We start from the raw sequence: 20,012 nt of genomic DNA on the forward strand, positions 1-20,012 counted from the left end.
TTTATAATCTTATTAATTAAAAAGTTATAATTTTAAATAAAAATTCTAGTCAAACTTTTATAGATATTATCTCACTAATTGTCAGACTTTTGCCAAAGTGTGCACAGTGGCTTTTGGAGAACAGATTAGTTTTGAAGGAGGCAAAAATTTCAGTTTTCTAAAGACAGCATGTTATTTTAACAATCAAGTATACATATTAAATATTGTGGGCAATCTCAAATGAAGGTCCATCATTTCATTTTAAATCTCTGAATGAATTCATATAAGACTCAAACGTTTATGCCGTTCACTCATGTAGCCTCAATTTTTGCAATTGTAATGCATATCATTGAAATTTTACAGTTGGTAATGTATTAACTATGTAACTTAACACTTGGAATTAAATAGTTCTTTGGATCTTTGACTAGTTAAGAAAGTTTTTAAAAAGACTATTGGATCTGAACTTCTTTTACTTTTATATACTTTTTAATATACTTTATGTTTTTTACTTTCTTGGTCATGGATGCCACTTCAAAATTTGAAAATAGTAAAGGATGTCCTTTCTATCTTCAAAAAAAAAAAAAAAAAAGGATAAATTATGCAAATTTGACATCTCCATTTGACTCTGTATGTCAAACTGACCTTGTTCAGAGTATTGCATTCTCCCTTTCTCCTGTGTCTGCAACCATAGAGTTAAGCACAACTTGGGTTTTCTAAACCCAAATCAGATTTCATTAAATTTCATAAATGTTTACTAAAACCTACCATTTTTCAGACACTGTATTAGGTACTGTGATATCTAAGTTCTGGATAGGATATGTTTCCTGACTTTTAGAAGCACATCCTCTGTTATGAAGAGAGCCATACACACAAGAACAATACAAAATCAATCCTATTAAAGATACAAACCGAAAGGTTGGGGAGTAAGAAAGAACAAAATAATATAAGAACCAGAAATTCATTCAGAATACTTACCACTAATTGATGAGTTGAAGCATTTACTGTAATTGCTCTTCTGTTTGTTTCAAAGCAAGGTGAAACTAGCTGTGGCTCAGCAGCTGCCTAAAATCAACGTTAGCTTAGCATTGGCTGTTCCTATTGAGATACAAACTCAGTGTATTTTTTTGTTGCCTTATTCCACTACTCCTCCACCCAGCCGAAATGGAGTTTTGCTCTTGTCACCCAGGCTGGAGTGCAATGGCACAATCTTGGCTCACTGCAACCTCTACTTCCTGGGCTCAAGCGATTCTCCTTCCTCAGCCTCCCCGAGTAGCTGGGATTTCAGGCGCCCACCACTACGCCCGGCTAATTTTTGTATTTGTTAGTAGAGACGGGATTTCACCATGTTGACCAGGCTGGTTTTGAACTCCTGACCTCTGGTGATCCACCCACCTCATCCTTCCTAAGTGCTGGGATTACAGGTGTGAGCCACCGCACCTGCCTGTTGCCTTGTTTTCGTTCATGTTATTAATTTCAGCTGTCGATTTCCCTGTTGAAATTGCTTGCATCCATAAAAATCACAGCTTCATTTTAAATGTGTTAATTCCCCAAGTGAGATTTTTCTGTTCTCATGAGGGCTTTTAGTTTATGTGTTGGCCTATTACATAGTATGAGAAATTAATCCATTCTTTGGGATTTGAAAAGAATGAAAAGCTAATGCATACAGATGGAGACCTGGTGTGAGGCTGGGAAGGAGGAGGCATTGCAGTTCCAGGGAATAACGCATTGTTTAGGAAAGACCCAAAGTCAGAGCTGCCAAAGCACTGGGGATAGGAGAAATTAAGTGGCAGGTTCCGGTCTGAGTTCAGAAAAATTGCTATCCTGAGGCACTTGGCTAGAATTTTCTACTGAAATGTAAGTACTGTAATTGTGGGCAAGAATCTTCTCTATCTCTTTCACTACATGAAATGAGTATTTATTGCACTGAGAAGTTTCTGAACGATAGAATGACATCACATGAGTTTTAGCCAATGGCCTGCGGAGAACCAGACTGGCGGAAAAAGTCTGGTTATGAAGTCCATTTGGGCAGCGTCAGTGGGGAAAAAATGCAGCTGGCGCTCTTCAAAAATATGAAGAGCTGGCGTTTCATATTGAAAAGCGGCTCACTCTTCCTTTTTTGGAATATTCACACATCTGGCTAGTTTTGAAAAAATATTAGAAACAGGTTTGGTAAATATGAATATATATTTGGGTGTGTATATAGATTTTAATTCAGAAAGCATTACACATTCGCTTTTGAAGGGACCTAGGAAGTGCCTGTAATCCCAGCTACTCAGGCAATTGAGGAGGGAGGATCGCTTGAACCCAGGAGTTCGAGACCAGCCTGGGCAGAATAGTGAGCACCCCCGTCTCAAAAACAAAAAAAAGCAACTGGGAAGTGTCTGGTGTAGAAGAGCACACGCTGACTGTGAATAAGTGTGTCAGTTCTTAAGGTCCATCAACACAAAGCGAAAAGTTAGTGGAGGACTGCGAGCACGATCGCCACAGAGGGCGCTGGGTGGTGGTCCGTGGCTCCAGCAACCACGCAGCGGGGTGCGCAGCTAAGGGAGCTGGAGGTTTTAGCCTCGGGGCACCCGCCGCGGGCTCTTAGTGTTCCGGACGCTGAACACCGAGAGCACCCCGGGCTCCGGGGCCTCCGGAGAACGCTGTCCCATGAACGCGCGGGGAGCGGCCCCCGGCATCCGCGCGTCCCCGGCAACTCCCGGCGTCCCAACGGCTTCCCGCTGGCACCATGTTCCGCCTCTGGTTGCTGCTGGCCCGGCTCTGCGGCCTCCTGGCGTCAAGACCCGGTGAGCCAGCCCAGACCCTGACACTAGTCCGGACGCTCCTCACACTGCGGCCTGACTCCCTGCAAAGCCCGGGGCCCTCCTTGCCTGGGTCCCTTTGGTCCTGTCACCTTGGCAACGGGGCCTTTTCCAGGGGATTAGGCGCCCCGTCCGGATGGAGAAGCGACTCAGGACCCAGCACCAGGGCTCACACCTGTAATTCTAGGGCTTTGGGAGGCTGAGGCGAGCTGATTGTTTGATCTCGGAGTTGGAGACCAGCTTGGGCAACACAGCAAGACCCCATCTCTAAAAAAAAAAAAAAAATTTTTAAAATGTTCCGAGGTGGTGGTCCCAGCTACCGGGGAGGCTGAGGGAGGAGGACCACGTGAGTCCAGGAGGTGGAGGCTGCAGTGAGCCAAGATCGCCCCCACTGCATTCCAGCCTGGGCGACAGAGATCCTGTCTTCTTTTTAAAAATTAAAAAAGGCCGGGCGCGGTGGCTCAAGCCTGTAATCCCAGCACTTTGGGAGGCCGAGACGGGTGGATCATGAGGTCGAGAGATCGAGACTATCCTGGCTAACACGGTGAAACCCCGTCTCTACTAAAAAATACAAAAAAAAAAAAAACTAGCCGGGCGAGGTGGCGGGCGCCTGTAGTCCCAGCTACTCCGGAGGCTGAGGCAGGAGAATGGCATAAACCCGGGAGGCAGAGCTTGCAGTGAGCTGAGATCCGGCCACTGCACTCCAGCCTGGGCGACAACGAAACTCCGTCTCAAAAAAAAAAAAAAAAAAATTAAAAAAAAATTTTTTGTGTGACCCAGTCCCTTCTGTTGCCCAGGCTGGAGTGCAGTGGGCAACAGTGGGCAACAGAGGGAGACTCCAGCTCATAGTTCCCCAGAACTATGAGGAAACTAAATTTCTGTTGTTTAAGCCATGCAGTCTACACTATTTTGTTATGGCAGTGGGAGCTGACTAATATAGTACTTAACAGCAAAGTGATTGAAAAACTATAAAAGTTCATTAGTAAGAGAACTGCTAAATAAACTGTGGTTACCTCCAAACAATGCAAATGGAACACTGTGGAGAGGGAGGAAGTAAGACAGGCCATGTACTGACTCTGGCTGACAAGATTCAGAATAGTATGTAATAAGAGGAGGAAAATAAGGGCATATCAGAACATTTTACTTGCATGTAAGCCTCCCTGGTGATACGTAAATTTTTGAGAACTCTTCCTACTCTTCTTCCTATCCTGCCACAATTACCTCTGCAGCGTAGCAGAGGTGTGGTCAAGGCCAGGGTGTCAGCCTGGTTAGACTGGGGTGAGGGTTCTCTTCCTGGCTTGTAAACAGCTACCTTCTCCCTGCATACTCACAGGACCTTTTCTTTGTGTACAAGGAAAGAGAGAGCAGGAGCAAATTCTCTGATGTCTGATCAGGGCACGAATCTCATCATGAGGGTCCCGCTCTATGCCTGAAACCCTGGTTACCTCCCAAAGACCATAACCAAATACTGTCACCTTGGGGGTTAGGGATTCAACATAGATTTTTGTGGGATACATTCAGTTCATAACGTACAAAACTTTAATGCAGTGATTGTCAAAGTTTTTGGGTTCAGAACTCTCTTATACATGAACAATTATTGAGATTCTCAAAGAGCTTTTGTTTATGTGGATTTATATCAATGTTTAACATATTGGAAATTAAAGTAGAAATGTAAGAATGTGTATCTCATTCACTAAAAATGAAAGTAATGGCCAGGTGTGGTGGCTCACGCCTGAAATCCCAGCACTTTGGGAGGCTGAAGCAAGTGGATCACCTGAGTGAGGTCAAGGAGTTCTAGATCAGCCTGGCCAACATGGTGAAACCCCATCGCTACTAAAATACAAAAAAAAAAAAAATTAGCCAGGTGTGGTGGTGCGTGCCTGTAATCCCAGATACTCAGGAGGCTGAGGCAGGAGAATTACTTGAACCGGGGAGGTGGAGATTACAGTGAAGCAGGTCGTGCCATTACACTCTAGCCTGGGTGACAGAGGGAGGCTCTGTCTCAAAAAAAAAAAAAAGGAAAGTAATATGTCTTTTACATGTTAACATACGTATCACATTTTCAAAATAAAAATAACTATATTTTCCAAAACAAAAAATATGAGAAGAGCAACATTTTTGTGAATCTCTTTAATGTCTGCTTTAATAGAAGACAGCTACTTCTCATTTCTGCTTCTGCAGTCAATCTGTTGCTGTATATTTTGTGTGAAATATCTGAAGAAAATCTAGCCTATATAGTTGGAAAAGGAAGAAATACCTTAATACCTTTTTTCAGATCATTGAAGGTATGTATTCTTTGTGTACTACAACAAAAGTTGAGCAATGGTGAAGTTTAGTTGCAATGTAGAACATAACAATGAACTTTTCTTAGCATGCTGTATTAATCCATTATCTATCTTGAACTCTGGTATGTTATCCATGTATTTTTGAATGTATTATTTTTTAAAAAAAATTTAAATTTTTGTAAAATAAAATTTCCATCTAACCATTTAAAAAATATTAATAGGGCTGGGCATAATAGCTCATGCCTGTAACCCCAGCACTTTGGGAGGCTGAGGAGGGTGGATCACCTGATGTCAGGAGTTCAAGACCAGCCTGGCCAATATGGCGAAGCCCCGACCGTCTCTACTAAAAATATAAAAATTACAGATGTGGTGGCACGTGCCTGTAATTCCAGCTACTCAGGAAGCTGAGGCAGGAGAATTGGTTGAACCCAGGAGGCGGGAGTTACAGTGAGCTGAGATGGCACCATCACACTCCAGCCTGGGTGACAAAAGCAAAATTCCATCTCAAAAAATAAAATAAAATTAAAAATATTAATAAACTTTATTTTTTAGAGCAGTTTTAGGTTCATAGCATAATTGAGCTGAAAGAGTTCCCATATAGCCCCTGTTCCCAAATATGCATTTCTCCCACTATCAACATCTGGCACCATGGATCCATTTGTTACAACTGAGCCTGCACTGACACATTGTTATCATCCAAAGTCCACAGTTTGCATTAGGGTTCATTCTCCACGTTGCACATTCTGTGGTTTTGACAATGTACAATGACATGCATCCACCATTGTAGTATTATACAGAATAGTTTCACCACCCTACAAATCCCGTGTGTTCTGCTTATTTATCCCTCCCTCCCCACTGCCGCTGGCAACAACTCATCTCATTAGTCCTCATAGTTTTGCCTTTTCCAGAATGTCAAGTATTTGAAATCATATAATATGTAGCCATTTTGGATGGAATTTTTTTTTACTTAATAATGTGCATTTAAGGTTCTCCCATGCCTTTTCATGGCTTGATAGCTTATTTATTTATTTAATTGTTTTTTTGAGATGGAGTCTTACTCTGTTGCCCAGGCTGGAATGCAGTGGCAGGATCTTGGCTCACTGCAACCTCCACCTCCTGGTTTCAAGCAATTTTCCTGCCTCAGCCTCCCAAATAGCTGGGATTACAGGTGCCTGCTACCATGCCCAGCTAATTTTTTTGTATTTTTGGTAGAGATGAGGTTTCAGTATGTTGAGCAGGCTGGTTTCGAACTCCTGACTTCAAGTGATCCACCTGCCTTGGCTTCCCAAAGTGCTAGGATTACAGGTATGAGCCACTGCGCCCGGTCGCTTATTTATTTTCAGTGCTGAATAATATTCAATTGTCTGGATCTACCACAGTTTATTTATCCATTTACCTACCAAATGACATCTTGGTTGCTTCTAAGCTTTGGCAGTTATGAATAAAGCTTCTATAAACATCTATGTGCAGGTTTTTGTGTGGACATAAGTTTTCAACTCATTTGGGTAAATACCAAGAAATGCTATTGCTGGATCATATGATAAGTGTATATTTAGTTTTTAAAGAAACTGCCAAACTGTCTTCCAAAGTGGCTGTACCATTTGCATTCCCCCTAGCAATGAATGAGAACTTCTGTTATTAATGCTGTCATATTATAAATTATATGCATAACTACAAGTGCAAGAAATCCTGGCTGTCTCTTTTATTATAACTCAGAAGAGAGAATTTAAACTTTCAAAGGAAAATGCCAACTCCAAACTGCTGATGGTCCCGTCAGCTGAGGGGTCTTGCTCAGCAATTTGGGGATGGCATTTTCACATTGAGCAATCACTCCTCATGTCCTCCTCCTTCCAGCCCCTGGCAGCCACTGATCTGCTTTGGATTTACCTGGCAACCACTGTCCCTTTGGATTTACCTATTCTGGGTATAAATGGAATCATACAAAACATGACCTTTTCTGTCTGGCTTATTTCACTTGCATAATGTTTTCAAGGTTCATTTCTATTGTAGAATGCACTAGAAGTTCATTCCTTTTTGTGACTGAATAATATTTCATTGTATATATTCACCCGTTTGTTTACTGATTCATCAGTTGATGGACATTTGATTGTTTCCAACTTTTGGCTGTTAGGAATAATGCTGCTAGGAACATTCATGTACCAGTTTTTGTGTGGACATATGTTTTCATTTCTCTTGGATATGTACTTACAAAGGAAAATGTTAGGCCCAATGGTATAGGTATGTCCATTTCCTCTTCTGGACTTTGTTATGCCCCAATAATGAATTGGCTATTCTGGGTCTTTTACCTCCTCATGTAAACAGTAGAATATGTTGGTTGATATCCACAAAATAGCTTGCTGGAATTTTGACTGGGATTGCCTTGACATAGAACAAATTGGGAAGAGGCTGGGAATGGTGGCTTGTGCTTGTAATTCCAGCACTTTTGGAGGCCGAGGCGGGTGGATCACTTGAGGCCAGGAGTTCAGGACCAGCCTGGCCAACATGGTGAAACCCCATCTCTACCAAAAAAATACAAAAATTAGCTGGTCGTGGGGACACATGCCTGTAATCCCAGCTGAGGCAGGAGAATTACTTAAACCTGGGAGGCAGAGGTTGCAGTAAGCCAATATCATGCCACCGCACTCCAGCCTGGGCGACAGAGCAAGATTCTGTCTCAACAACAACAACAACAACAACAAAAAAAAAAAAAAAAAAAAGAAAAGAACAAGTTGGGAAACGCTGACATCTGATGGAGTGGCAGTGACTACCTACAATGTTTTGTTGAAAATGATTCTGAGGCTTTGCCTAAATTTAGTGTAAAAACTGTGATACCTACTAGATTTTTGAAGTGACATACGCATTTATGTATCAGTCTTTTCCTAAAGTGGGATAGTTGAGGCCAAATTTGGCTTTGCTTCAGAATAATCTCTGGATATTTCTAAACATACAGATTTCTGGATCTAAATCCTGGAACTTTAAAAATAATTGTAAACTTGTTAATAATTTTTATTTGGTAATATGTGATTACATTCAAAATCAAGTAAAAGAGGCTGCCCTATACATTACCATCTTTCCTGGTTGTCAATTTTACTATACTTTTAAAGAAAACGACTGTTTTATCAGTTTGATGGTGCTCTTTCTGGACTTTTCTCTAGACACTTAGATATAAATATGTATAAATATACATGGTCCTTTTGAAGTAAATTATAAATGATGAAAGCATATTGTATACATTTATGTATATCATCTATTTTTATATATTTTGGAGATTAATCATTTTATTTTTTCTATATCTTGCACAAGTTTTCTTCAATGTGTTATTGATCTTTTTATTTGTGATATCCTGATTTTTGTGCTAAGTTTATCAACACTTTCTTATGGCTTCTGCATTTTTTTTTTCCTTATGAAGGCTTCCCTTGGTACAATGATTAAAACAAATAGTTTCCCATACTTTCTTAAAGTTATTTTACAACTTTAGAAAATTTAGCCTTTCAGTCTTTCTAATAGTTTTGTAACTTTGTACATGAAGTCTTATAATCCACATTGTGGTGCTAGATAGGAAACTATATTTGCATTTTTCCAAATGGATAATGAATACTGATATTACATCATTCCCCCATTTAATTGAAATGCAAAATTTAATGTGAAATTATAGTTGATTAGTGAAAAAAATATAGATTCCAATGTGTTGATTTGTTGAAACAAATCAACACGGCTCCCAATACCTAATATGCAGTTATTGACCTGGCAAATGTTATTTTCAATTGCAGTCAGCAATGGTGACAAATACCTTTATCTGAAAAGAATAATACATTTTTCACCACCTTCCCTTCAAGCTGTCAACTCTCCTGTCATAGCACAGAGGGACGCTGACCGTTTTGATTTCCTATTAGAACATCATGAATGTAGTAGTAGACGTTAAACTATCACTGCCCCCTCGCTCCCAAAGTACACAGGTAGGTCTCCGTTAGAGACCTGTCATGAGACTGAGGATACACTGAAAGGGTTTAAATAAAGAGAGTTTAGCTATGGGACTATTTATAGAGATGTGGGCACCAATAATTAACGATGAAATGCACAGACTGGTAACAGTGGAAAGCCATATCACATGTGTTAAATTGATTGTTTGCAAAGACATCAAGTTGCCTTAACACTTCCTTCATCCTTGTGTTTGCTTCCTTTTTGCAACATTTCTTTGTCATTCCTCCCATTGAGAGGTAGAATGTATTTCTTCATTCTCTGAATCTGGTTGGCCTCATGACTTGCTCCGGCCATTTGAATGTGGTAGAAGTGAGTTGTGAGACTGCCAAGTCTATGCCTCAAGAGGCCTTGCAGCTTCCTCTCTGCTCTCTTGAAGCAGTGTCTTGACTGCTACATGGAGAATCCTAGACTAGGACGATAAGAGGGTATGTGAAATGGAGATGACTCAACCTAGGCCATTCAGTCAAAAGACATGAATGGGGTCGTCTTAGTCTCTCCAGGCCTAGGCGAGCTGCCAGATGACTGCAGCCACCTGAGTAACATTATGAGTGTCAGTACAGTGGGTACTGCAGGGTGTCCTGTGTCATAACACTGAAGCGGCAGGGCAGTGCCATCTGTATCTTGAAATTGCTGCAGAGTCTTCTCTTGCGCTGGATCCCAGTCGATTTTGACAGCTTTACCAGTCACCTGATGAATGATTCAGGCTTTCACACCCCAAAACAGTATGTATTATCTCTGAATTCAAAAACTCAGAAAGGCCTGCCACGCGTTGTGACTCTTTTTTTTTTTTGTGGTGGGCTATGCAAAGTGTAGCCACTAGCATCTCACTTTGTACAGGATATCTCAGCATGCTGCAACCACTGGACCCCAAGAAACGTCGGGGTTGTAACTATCCCTTACACCTCCATAGGTTCTACCACATTCCGGCATACATGTATGTTACTAAAACATCTAGGGCACTTGCTACTTCTTGCTCACTAAATATATTAGCATGATGTCTTTCACATGCAACTTGACCAGCATGATGTTCTAATGGGAAATCAAAATGGCCAGTGTCCCTCTGTGCTATGACAGGACAGTTGATAGCTTGAAGGAAAGGTGGTGAAAAATGTATTATTGCTCTTGTCAGATAAAGGCATTTGTCACCATTGCTGACTGCAATTGAAAATAACATTTGCCAGGTCAATAACTGCATATTAGGTATTGGGAGCCGTGTTGATTTGTTTCAACAAATCAACACATTGGAATCTATATTTTTTTCACTAATCAACTATAGTTTCACATGAACTAAGTAATGAGACTTTAATTTCAACGAGCTACTTCATTTCACAAAAACTATAATTTCGTTCATCATTGATGGATCCAGGTCACAATTTATCCCTTGATCTATGTAAGTCCCTATTCTGATCAATGGACCATGCTGGTATTTTGAGTCCTCAGGATTAGTGTTAGTTCAGAGGCAGTAAATAATACTCCCTGAAAGTCTGGCTATTTCCCCTCCCCAGGGCATAGTCATCATGGTAAAAGGACACAGGACACTATGGAGGAGGCTGCAGGGGAAGATTCCCAGCACATTCCTGTGGTCGCATGGCAAGGTCCTTCCTAAAGAGGACTCTCTCACTCCTCAATGAAAAGGCTGCAAGCCTTTGAACTGGGTCAGGTATAGGAACCAGGGAAGAGGCTGTGAGTCCTCGTGGTGATTGCATCAGTTTCTGTGCACCACAAGCTAGAATTTTCTTGACTAGCCTGCTCATCTAGTTCATTTCTAGGGACTCTGTGACCAGTTAGATACTACCAAGGACCTCTGTAGGTGAAAGCATTTTGTTTTTCAGACTGTCCTTGAGGCTTCTTCTGGTAACTGTGCTCACCTGTCTCTGAGAGTCAAGTGTCTGACATCCATTGTCTGCCACTTCAGAATTCCATGATTCCCAGTCAAAGCAAGGAATCATGTTTAAAAATTTTTTTATAAGTTTTATTTTTTCTTTCAACTTTAATTTTAGGTTCGGCGGTACATGTGCAGATTTGTTATATGGGTAAATTGAGTGTCACTGGGGTTCTGTGTACAAATGATTTCATTACCCAGGTAGTGAGCATAGTATCTGAGAAGTAGTTTTTCAGTTCTCTCCCGCCTCCCATCTTCCACCTTCAAGTAAGTTCTGGTTCTATTGTGCCACTCTTTGCATCCATGTGTACTCATTGTTTAGCCTCCGCTCAAAAGTGAGAATATGCGGTATTTGGTTTTCTGTTCCTGTGTTAATTTGTTTGGGATAGTAGCCTCCAGCTGCACCCATGTGGCTGCAAAGGACGTGATTTCATTTTTTATGGCTGTATAGTATTCCATGGTGTATATATACAACATTTTCTTTTTCCAGTCCACTACTGATGGATATCTAGGTTGATTCCATGTCTTTGCTATTGTGAAAAGTGCTGCAATGAATATACATGTGCATGTGTCTTTATGGTAGAACGATTTATATTCCCTTGGGTATACACTCTGTAATGGGACTGCTGGGTCAAATGGGAGTTCTGTTTTAGGTTCCTTGAAAAATCATACTACTTTTCACAGTGGATGAACTAATTTACATTCTCACCAGCAGTGTATAAGCATTCTCTTCCCTCTGCAACCTTGCCAACATCTATTATTTTTTGTTTTAATAAGTCATTCTGATTGGTGTGAGATGATATGTCGCTGTTGTTTTGACTTTCATTTTTCTGATGATAAGTTTTTCATATGCTTGTTGGCCACATGTATGTTTTATTTTGAGAAGCATCTGTTCATGTCATTGGCCCATTTTTTAATGGGGTTGTTTCTTGCTTGTTGAATTGTTTAAGCTTCTTATAGAGTCCAGATATTAGACTTTTGTTGGCATAGTTTGTGGATATTTTCTGCATTTTGCAGGTTGCCTGTTTACTTGGTTGGTAATTTCTTTTGCTGTGCAGAAGTTCTTTAGTTTAATGAAGTCCCACTTCTCAACTTTTGTTTTTGTTGCAATTGCTTTTGGAGTCTTCATCATGAAAGCTTTGCCAAGTCAAAGATGTCTAGAATGGCATGTCCTGGGTTTTCTTCTAAGGTATTTATAGTTTTAAGTTTCACATTTAGGTCTTTAATCCAACTTACATTGATTATTGAATATGGCAAAATGTTCAGTTTCAGTCTTCTGCATATGAGTAGCCCGTTATCCCAGCACCATTTATTGGATAGAGAGTCCTTTCCCCATTGCTTGTTATTGTTGACTGTCAAAGATTAGATGGTTATAGGTATGTGACTTTATTTCTGAGTTTTCTAACCTGTTCCATTGGTCTATGTGTTTGTTTTTGTACCAGTACCATCCTGCTTTGCTTACTGTAGCCTTGTAGTATATAGTTTGAAGACAGGTAGTGGGAGGCCTCTTGCTTTCTTCTTTTTGCTTAGGATTGCTTTGGCTATTTGGGCTCTTTTTTGGTTCCATATGAATTTTAGAATAGTTTTTTCTAACTCTGTGAAAAACTATTGTTGGTTTGATAGGAATAGCCCTGAATATGTACATTGCTTTGAGCAATATGAGCCTTTTAACAATATTGATTCTTCCTATCCATGGGTATGGAATGTTTTTTCATTTGTTTGTGTCATCTCTGATTTCTTTGAGCAGCGTTTTGTAGTTCTCCTTGTAGAGATCTTTCACCTCCATGGTTAGCTGTATTCCTACGTATTTTGTTCTTTTTGTGGCTATTTTGGATGGGATCATGTTCTTGATTTGGCTCTCGGCTTGGCTGTTGCTGGTGTATAGAAATGCTAGTGATTTTTGTACATTGATTTTGTATCCTGAAACTTTACTGAAGTTGCTTATCCGATCTAGGAGACTTTGGGCAGAAACTGTAGGGTTTTCTAGGTATAGAATCATGTCGTCTGTGAAGAGAGATAGTTTGACTTCCTCTCTTCCTATTTGGATGCCTTTTATTTCTTTCTCTTGCCTGATTGCTCTGGCTAGTACTTCCAGTGCTATGTTGAATGGGAGTGGTGAGAGTGGGCATCCTTGTGTTGTTCTACTTCTTAGAGGAAAGGCTTTCAACTTTTCCCCATTCAGTATGATGTTAGTTGTGGCATTTAATGATTATGGTTAATTTTTTTTTTTGAGACAGAGTCTTTCTGTGTTGCCCAGTCTGGAGTGCAGTGGCATGACCTTGGCTCACGATAATCTCTGCCTGCTGGGTTCAAGCGATCCTCCTGCCTTCCGAGTAGCTGGGATTACAAGCATGTGCCACCACACCCAGCTAATTTTCGTATTTTTAGTAGAGATGGGGTTTCCCTGTGTTGCCCAGGCTGAACTCTTGACCTCAGGTGATCCACCTGCCTCGGCCTCCCTAAGTGCTGGGATTACAGGTGTGAACCACCATGTCTGGCTGACTATGGTTACTTTTAATCTTAATTTTTCTGTACCTTTATGTCACTGAACAGTTTCTACTTATATTGCTTGTTTTTAGGTTTAAGTCACATTTTTTGGATCACACTGTTAAGCAGATTTTTTTTTCTTTTCCTTTTTTTTTTTTGAGACGGCGTATCACTTTGGCACCCAGGCTGGAGTGCAGTGGTGTGATCTCGGCTCACTGCAACCTCCACCTCCAGGTTCAAGTAACTCTCCTGCCTCAGCCTCGTGAGTAGCTGGGACTACAGGTGCATGCCACCCGGCCAATTTTTGTATTTTTAGTAGAGATGGGGTTTCACCATGTTGGCCAGGCTGGTCTGGAACTCCTGACCTCGTGATCCACTTGCCTCAGCCTCCCAAAGTGCTGGGATTACAGGCGTGAGCCACCGCACCTGGCCCTGTTAAGCAGATTTAAGGAAATCGGTACGCTTATATGATCTTCCTCTTCTGCTAGAGTTACTGAAGTTGTATATATTATGTTTATGTAACCAGAGCTTTTAACATTTGCATCTGTTATATAACTATGATTCCCACAGTTGTTTTAGCCTTTAGTCTATAGTTACGATTATTTTGTTCTCACTGTTAGGCATTTTACCACAACTCTGCTGATATTTTTATTGGGAGAAATATCTCTGACTTTTGTGATAGACTCATGTGAACTTTTTTTTCTTTTTGAGTTTTGCTTGTAAATATCTCTCTTTTGCCTTTATATTTAATGGCCTTTTTACTGGGTATACATTTATAGGGTCTTCACTGTCTTTTCTTAAAGTTCTTTTTTAGACATTGTTCTTTAGTCTTTTACCATTGAATACTGTTGTAAAAATTCTCAAGCCAGCTTGCTTATCTCCCTTTATATATAACATGATTTTCCTTTTTTTCTTTCTATCATATTTTCAAGGAATTCTATCTTGGAAACCCAACAATTTCAGTAGAATATGTTTCAGTTTAAAGTAACGATCGGTTATTCCTGAAATACAGTATACTTTCTAGTCTATTGTTTTGAATCTTTTATTTCAGGAAAATTTTTTTGAAGTATGTCTTTGGGCTTTTTGGTGTATATTTTCTGTTTTCTTCAGGAACCACACATTTCATGCCAGCTGAATACCTCTTCCCTTATCCTTTTTTGTTCTTTCATAAGTACCTTGTCTGTTTTTCAAAGTAAGTGTTTTCAAGCTTTATATAGAAGTACAGAGTGATGAGCCACCCATACCTGCACAAGAAGTAATCTTTATGAAAGAAATTGAACAGATATTTAGTCAAATTTAAGGCAAGGGTACTAACTTTTTTTTTAAATCTCTTTAGGTTTTCAAAATTCACTTCTACAAATCGTAATTCCAGAGAAAATCCAAACAAATACAAGTGACAGTTCAGAAATAGAATACGTAAGAGATATTTTTTCACAACCTAAATGTTTATATGAAATTTCTTATTTTTATTATATAGCTATGAAATATGTCAAGCCTATTTTAATATGAATATAATATCTCTTGTATTTCTACTGATAGGAATTAAAAGCTTTGATGGTAAAAGCAAATAGGTAAATTAGAATGTTCTGTATTTTTTAAACGTTTGTCATTTTCTTATGGTAAATTTTCTTTTAAGTTTACATATAGAAGAGAATGTAGAATTAAGTGTTTTATCTGAGTGATATCTAGGACATCAGCACAAAGAGAATAATTTTCTCCAAAATGTCTAAAATTTCTTTTCAATAAAGCCTCTTTCTCAACCTCCACCTCTACATCTAACAATTCTCAGACAAGAAACCTTTTATTCTACTATTTTTATTAGAAAGGGAAATAATTTATTTTTTTCTTTGATTTATTTAGCAACTATTTCTCTAGACTTGTCATGTGCATAGCTATATGCTAGTTGTCTTAGGCGATTAAAAAAAAAGAAATATGATTAAGCAAGATTTGCTTGTAAGTGACCAATCTTTTGGTAACATTCTATTTTTAACGGTTTTGTTGAGGTGCAATTTACACCACCACAGAATTCACCCATTTTAAGCATCCAGCTCAACAATTATTACAGCAGTACATAAATAGAATTGTACAAACATTACCACAGTCCAATTGTAGAATGTTGCTATCAACCCTAAAAAGATCCCTTATGCACATTTGTAGTTCTTCTCCAGCCCTTGGCAACCGCTGATCTCTTGTCTGTCTCTATGTATTTGCCTCTTTAGGGGCATTTTATATAAATGGCAACATGCAATATGTAAGCTTTTGTATTAGACTTTTTTTCACTTAGGATTATCCATTTTGTAGCATTTATCAGGTTATGATTTTTTATTTCTTAAATGTGGATATACCACATTTTGCTTATCCATTCTCATTCTCCAGTTGATGGATTTTGGATTGTTTTCCGATATTGAGTATTATGAATAATTCTTTTATGAGCATTCACATATGGACATGTATTTTCCCTTGGGTAGATTCTTAGGAGTGAAATTGCTGGGCACATGGTAAGTTTGTGTTTAACATTTTTAGAAATTGCTACACTGTTTTCCATAGTGACTGTACCAATTTACATGTCACATCAGCAATTTTTGAGTGTTCCAGTTTTTTCACATACTTGTGAACATTTGACGTTTTCTGTCTTTTGGATTAAAGCTATTGTAGTGGGAGTGTAGTGGTATGTAATTGTGGCTTCTATTTGCATTTCTTTAATGAATAATTATGTTGAGTATTTTTAAGGAGCCTAATAGCCATTTATATGTATTTTCTGTGGAACGTCTACTCAAATTATTCTCCTATTTTAAAATTTAGTTGTTTATTTATTTTTGAGTTCTATGAATTCATTATATATTCTGGACACAAGTTCTCCATCAGGTATCTCATTTGGAATTATTTTCTCCCAATTTCTGGCTTGCTTTTTCATTTTTCTCAGTGGTATTTTCTGAAACACAAACATTTTCAATTTTGATGACATTCAGTTTATCAAATTTTTTTTTAATGGATCTTGTTTTTGGTTTTGCATCTAAATCTCTGTTATGGACTGAATTGTGGCCCCTCAAAGTTCATATGTTGAATCCCTAACCCCTAATGTGACTATATTTGGAGATAGGGCCTTATGGAGGTAATTAAGGCTACATGAGATCAAGGGCCTTATGGACATAATTAAAGTTATATGGGGTCATAAGGCTGGGATTTAATTAATCTAATAGGACTGGTGTACTTACAAGAAGAGGAAATATACTAGGGGTTCATGCATACAAAGTGAAGGTCATGAAAGGATACAACAAGAAGGCAGCTGTCTGGAAGCCAAGAGGAGAGGCCTCACCAGAAATCAGCCCTGTTGGCACCTTTATCTTGGACTTCTAGCCTCCATAACTGTGAGAAAATACATTTTTGTTGTTTAAGCCGCCTCGTCTGTGGCATTTTGTTTGGGTAACCTGAGCAGAGTAATCAGATTTTGGTATTGTGAAGTGGGGTGCTGCTTTAACAAATACCTAAAAATGTTGAAGTGAATTTGGAACTGAGTGAAGAGTAGAGGCTAGAAGACTGGTGAAGTACATGCTAAGAAAAAGCCTAGATTGCCTTGAAGGAATGGCTGGTAGAAATATGGATGCTAAAGGTAATTCTAATGAAGGATCAGAAAGAAAAGACTTACAGAGAAAGCTTTTATAGTCTTGGAGAATATATATATAATTATGAACAGAATAGAATTGGTAGAAATATGAACATTAAAGGTGTTTCTGGGCTGGGCATGGTGGCTCACACCTGTAATCCCAGCACTTTGGAAGGCTGATTACCTGAGGTCAGGAGTTCAAAACCAACCTGGCTAATATGGTGAAACCCCGTCTCTACTAAAAATACAAAAATTAGCCTGAGGTGGTGGCAGGAACCTGTAGTCCCAGTTACTCGGGAGGCTGAGGCAGGAGAATTGCTTGAATCCAGGAAGTGGAGGTTGCAGTGAGCTGAGATTGGGCCACTGCACTTCAGCCTGGGTGACAGAGCAAGACTCTGTCTCAACAACAACAACAACAACAACAACAACAAAAAAAAAGTGTTTCTGGTGAGGTCACAGACGGAAATGAGAAACGTTATTGGAGACTGGAGGAAAGAGATCCTCGTTAAAAAGTGGCAAAGAACTTGGCTGAATTGTGTTTTAGTCTTTTGTAGAAGGTAGAAATTGTGGGGGACAGCCTTGGTTATTTAGCCAGGGAGATTTCTAAGCAAAATGCTGAAGATGAGGCTTGTTTTGTCATCACCGCTTATAGTAAAATGCAGAATGCAAGAGGAGAGTGGTAAATGGAAGGAATTATTAAGCAAAAAGGAACAAGAAAATGAAGATTTGAGAAATTTTCAGCCTACTTTGTATTTTTTAAAATGAGAAATCATGTTTTGGAAAGAATATCAAAGGTGTAGCTGGACAATCAGGCAATAAAAAGATTCCCAATAATTTAATCTGCCATGTCAGCTGAAGCCAGGATCAGAGATGGGATTACATCAGCAGAAACACTGCCAGCTGGAACTAAAGGGAACAGAGAAAATTGGATAGAATGAAGGAAGGCTGTTTAACTTCTGGGATTCTACAGGATAGGACAATAGAGTTGTCTGGCTTCAAACATGCATCATCCTTCACAAACACCGCATGTTCTCACTCATAAGTGGGAGTTGAACAATGAGAACACATGGACACAGAGAGGGGGATATCATACACTGGGGCCGGTCAGCCGGTGGGGGACTAAGGGAGAGAGAGCATTAGGATAAATATCTAATGTAGATGACAGGTTGATGGGTGCAGCAAACCACCATGGCACATGTATACCTATGTAACAAACCTGCACGTTCTGCAGATGAACCCCAGAACTTAAGGTATAATAAAAAAAGAAAAAGAGAAGAATGACCCTGAAAGCAATTCAGAGATCATCAGGGCTGCCACTCCTGCTACAGGCCCGGGAGGCAAGGCTGCATTCTCTTTGGTTTCAGAGAGTAGGGCCACCTCCTTGGTTTCAGTAGGCTAGGATGTCACTGTTTATTACACCAGGAACAAGGCTGTCACCCAGAGCTGTGAGGTCAGGGCCGCTTTACAGAGCTGAAGGGATGGGGCCAGTCCCTTGGGCCATGGGAGAGTTGCTGTCCAAGTGGGCCCAGCAGGGTAGAGCATCCTGTCAAAGAAGAGTATTCTTGAACCTTAAGATCTAATGGAATCTGTCTTGCTAGGTTTTGGACTTTGTTGGGATTGTCACCCCTTTCTTTTTTTTCTGATTTCTCCTTGTTGGCATGGGAATAGCTATTCTGTGCCTGTCCTACTGTTGTACTTTGGAAGCACATAACTTGTCTGGTTTCACAGGTTCACAACTGGAGAGGAATTTTGCCTCAGGACGAATCATAACATGAATCTCAACCATACCTGATTTAAGTGATATTTAGATGGGATTTTGAACTTGGAATTGGTGCTAGAATGAGTTCTTCATCCTGGGGGTACTTGATTCTTCATCTGGTAATTTTTAGTGTACAGTGAGTAGATTGCAAAAGTTTTCTCCCATTCCATGGGTTGTCTGTTCATTCTGATGATTCTTTTGCCCTGCAGAAGCTTTTTAGTTTAATTAGATCCCATTTGTCAATTTTTGTTGCAATTGCTTTTGGTGTTTTCATCATGAAATCTTTATTCATACCTCTCTCCTGAGGTATGAATAGATCTAAGAAAATCTATTGCTTAGATTTTCTTACAGAGTTTTTATTATTTTGGGTTTTACATTTAAGTCTTTAATCTATCTTGAATTAACTTTTGTATCGGGTGTAAGGAAGGGGTCCAGTTTAAATTTTTTGCATATGGCTTGCCAGTTCTCTCAGCACCACTTTTTATATAGGAAATCCTTTCCCCATTACTTGTTTTTGTCAGGTTTGTCAAAGATCAGATGGTTGTAGGCATACAGTTTTATTTCTGAGTTCTTTATTCTGTTCTATTAGTCAATGTGTCTGTTCTTGTACCAGTAACATGCTGTTTTGGTTACTGTAGCCTTATAGTAGTTTGAGGTCAGGTAGCATGATGCCTCCAGCTTCTTTCTTCTTGCTCAGCTCTTGATCCAGAGCTGAGTTCAGGTCTTGGCTATTTGGGCTCTTTGGGCTCTTTTTTGGTTCCATATGAATCTTAAAATAGTTTTTTTTCTAACTCTGTGAAGAATGTCAATGGTAGTTTAATGGAAATAACATGGAATCTATAAATTACTTTATGTAGGCCATAAATTAGTATGACCATTTCATGATATTGATTCTTCCTATCCATGAGCATGGAATGTTTTTCCAGTCATTTGTGTCCTTTCTGATTTATTTGAGCAGTGGTTTGTAGTTCTCCTTGAAGAGGTCCTTCACATCCCTTGTTAGCTGTATTCCTAGGTATTTGATTCTTTTTGTAGCAATTGTGAATGGGAGTTAAGTGATGACTTGGTTCACTGCTTGCCTTTTGTTGGTGTATAGGAATGCTAGTGATTTTTGCACATTGATTTTGTATCCTGATACTTTGCTGAAGTTGCTTATTAGCTTAAGAAGCTTTTGGGCTGAGAGGATGGGGTTTTCTAGATATAGGATCATGTCACCATAAGGACAATTTGA

The 20,012-nt window shown here is 39.5% G+C and overlaps 1 protein-coding gene across 3 annotated transcripts in view; it reads left to right on the forward strand.

The window, feature by feature from the left end:
* The first annotated feature begins 2,487 nt into the window (after positions 1-2,487).
* Positions 2,488-20,012, forward strand: part of ADAM32 (ADAM metallopeptidase domain 32) — a 194,334-nt gene continuing 176,809 nt past the window's right edge. Inside the window, exons 1-2 of one of the 3 annotated variants that reach the window (XM_023214500.2) lie at positions 2,488-2,768; positions 14,755-14,834. In XM_023214500.2, coding sequence (XP_023070268.1) covers positions 2,711-2,768; positions 14,755-14,834 — 138 coding nt within the window. In that variant the 5' untranslated portion in view covers positions 2,488-2,710. The remainder of the gene's footprint in view (positions 2,769-14,754; positions 14,835-20,012) is intronic. The other 2 variants (XM_023214501.1, XM_023214498.1) reach the window with 2 other exon arrangements.

This window comes from Piliocolobus tephrosceles, chromosome 7, assembly GCF_002776525.5.
Source record: "Piliocolobus tephrosceles isolate RC106 chromosome 7, ASM277652v3, whole genome shotgun sequence".
In the NCBI taxonomy this organism is placed as follows: domain Eukaryota; kingdom Metazoa; phylum Chordata; class Mammalia; order Primates; family Cercopithecidae; genus Piliocolobus; species Piliocolobus tephrosceles.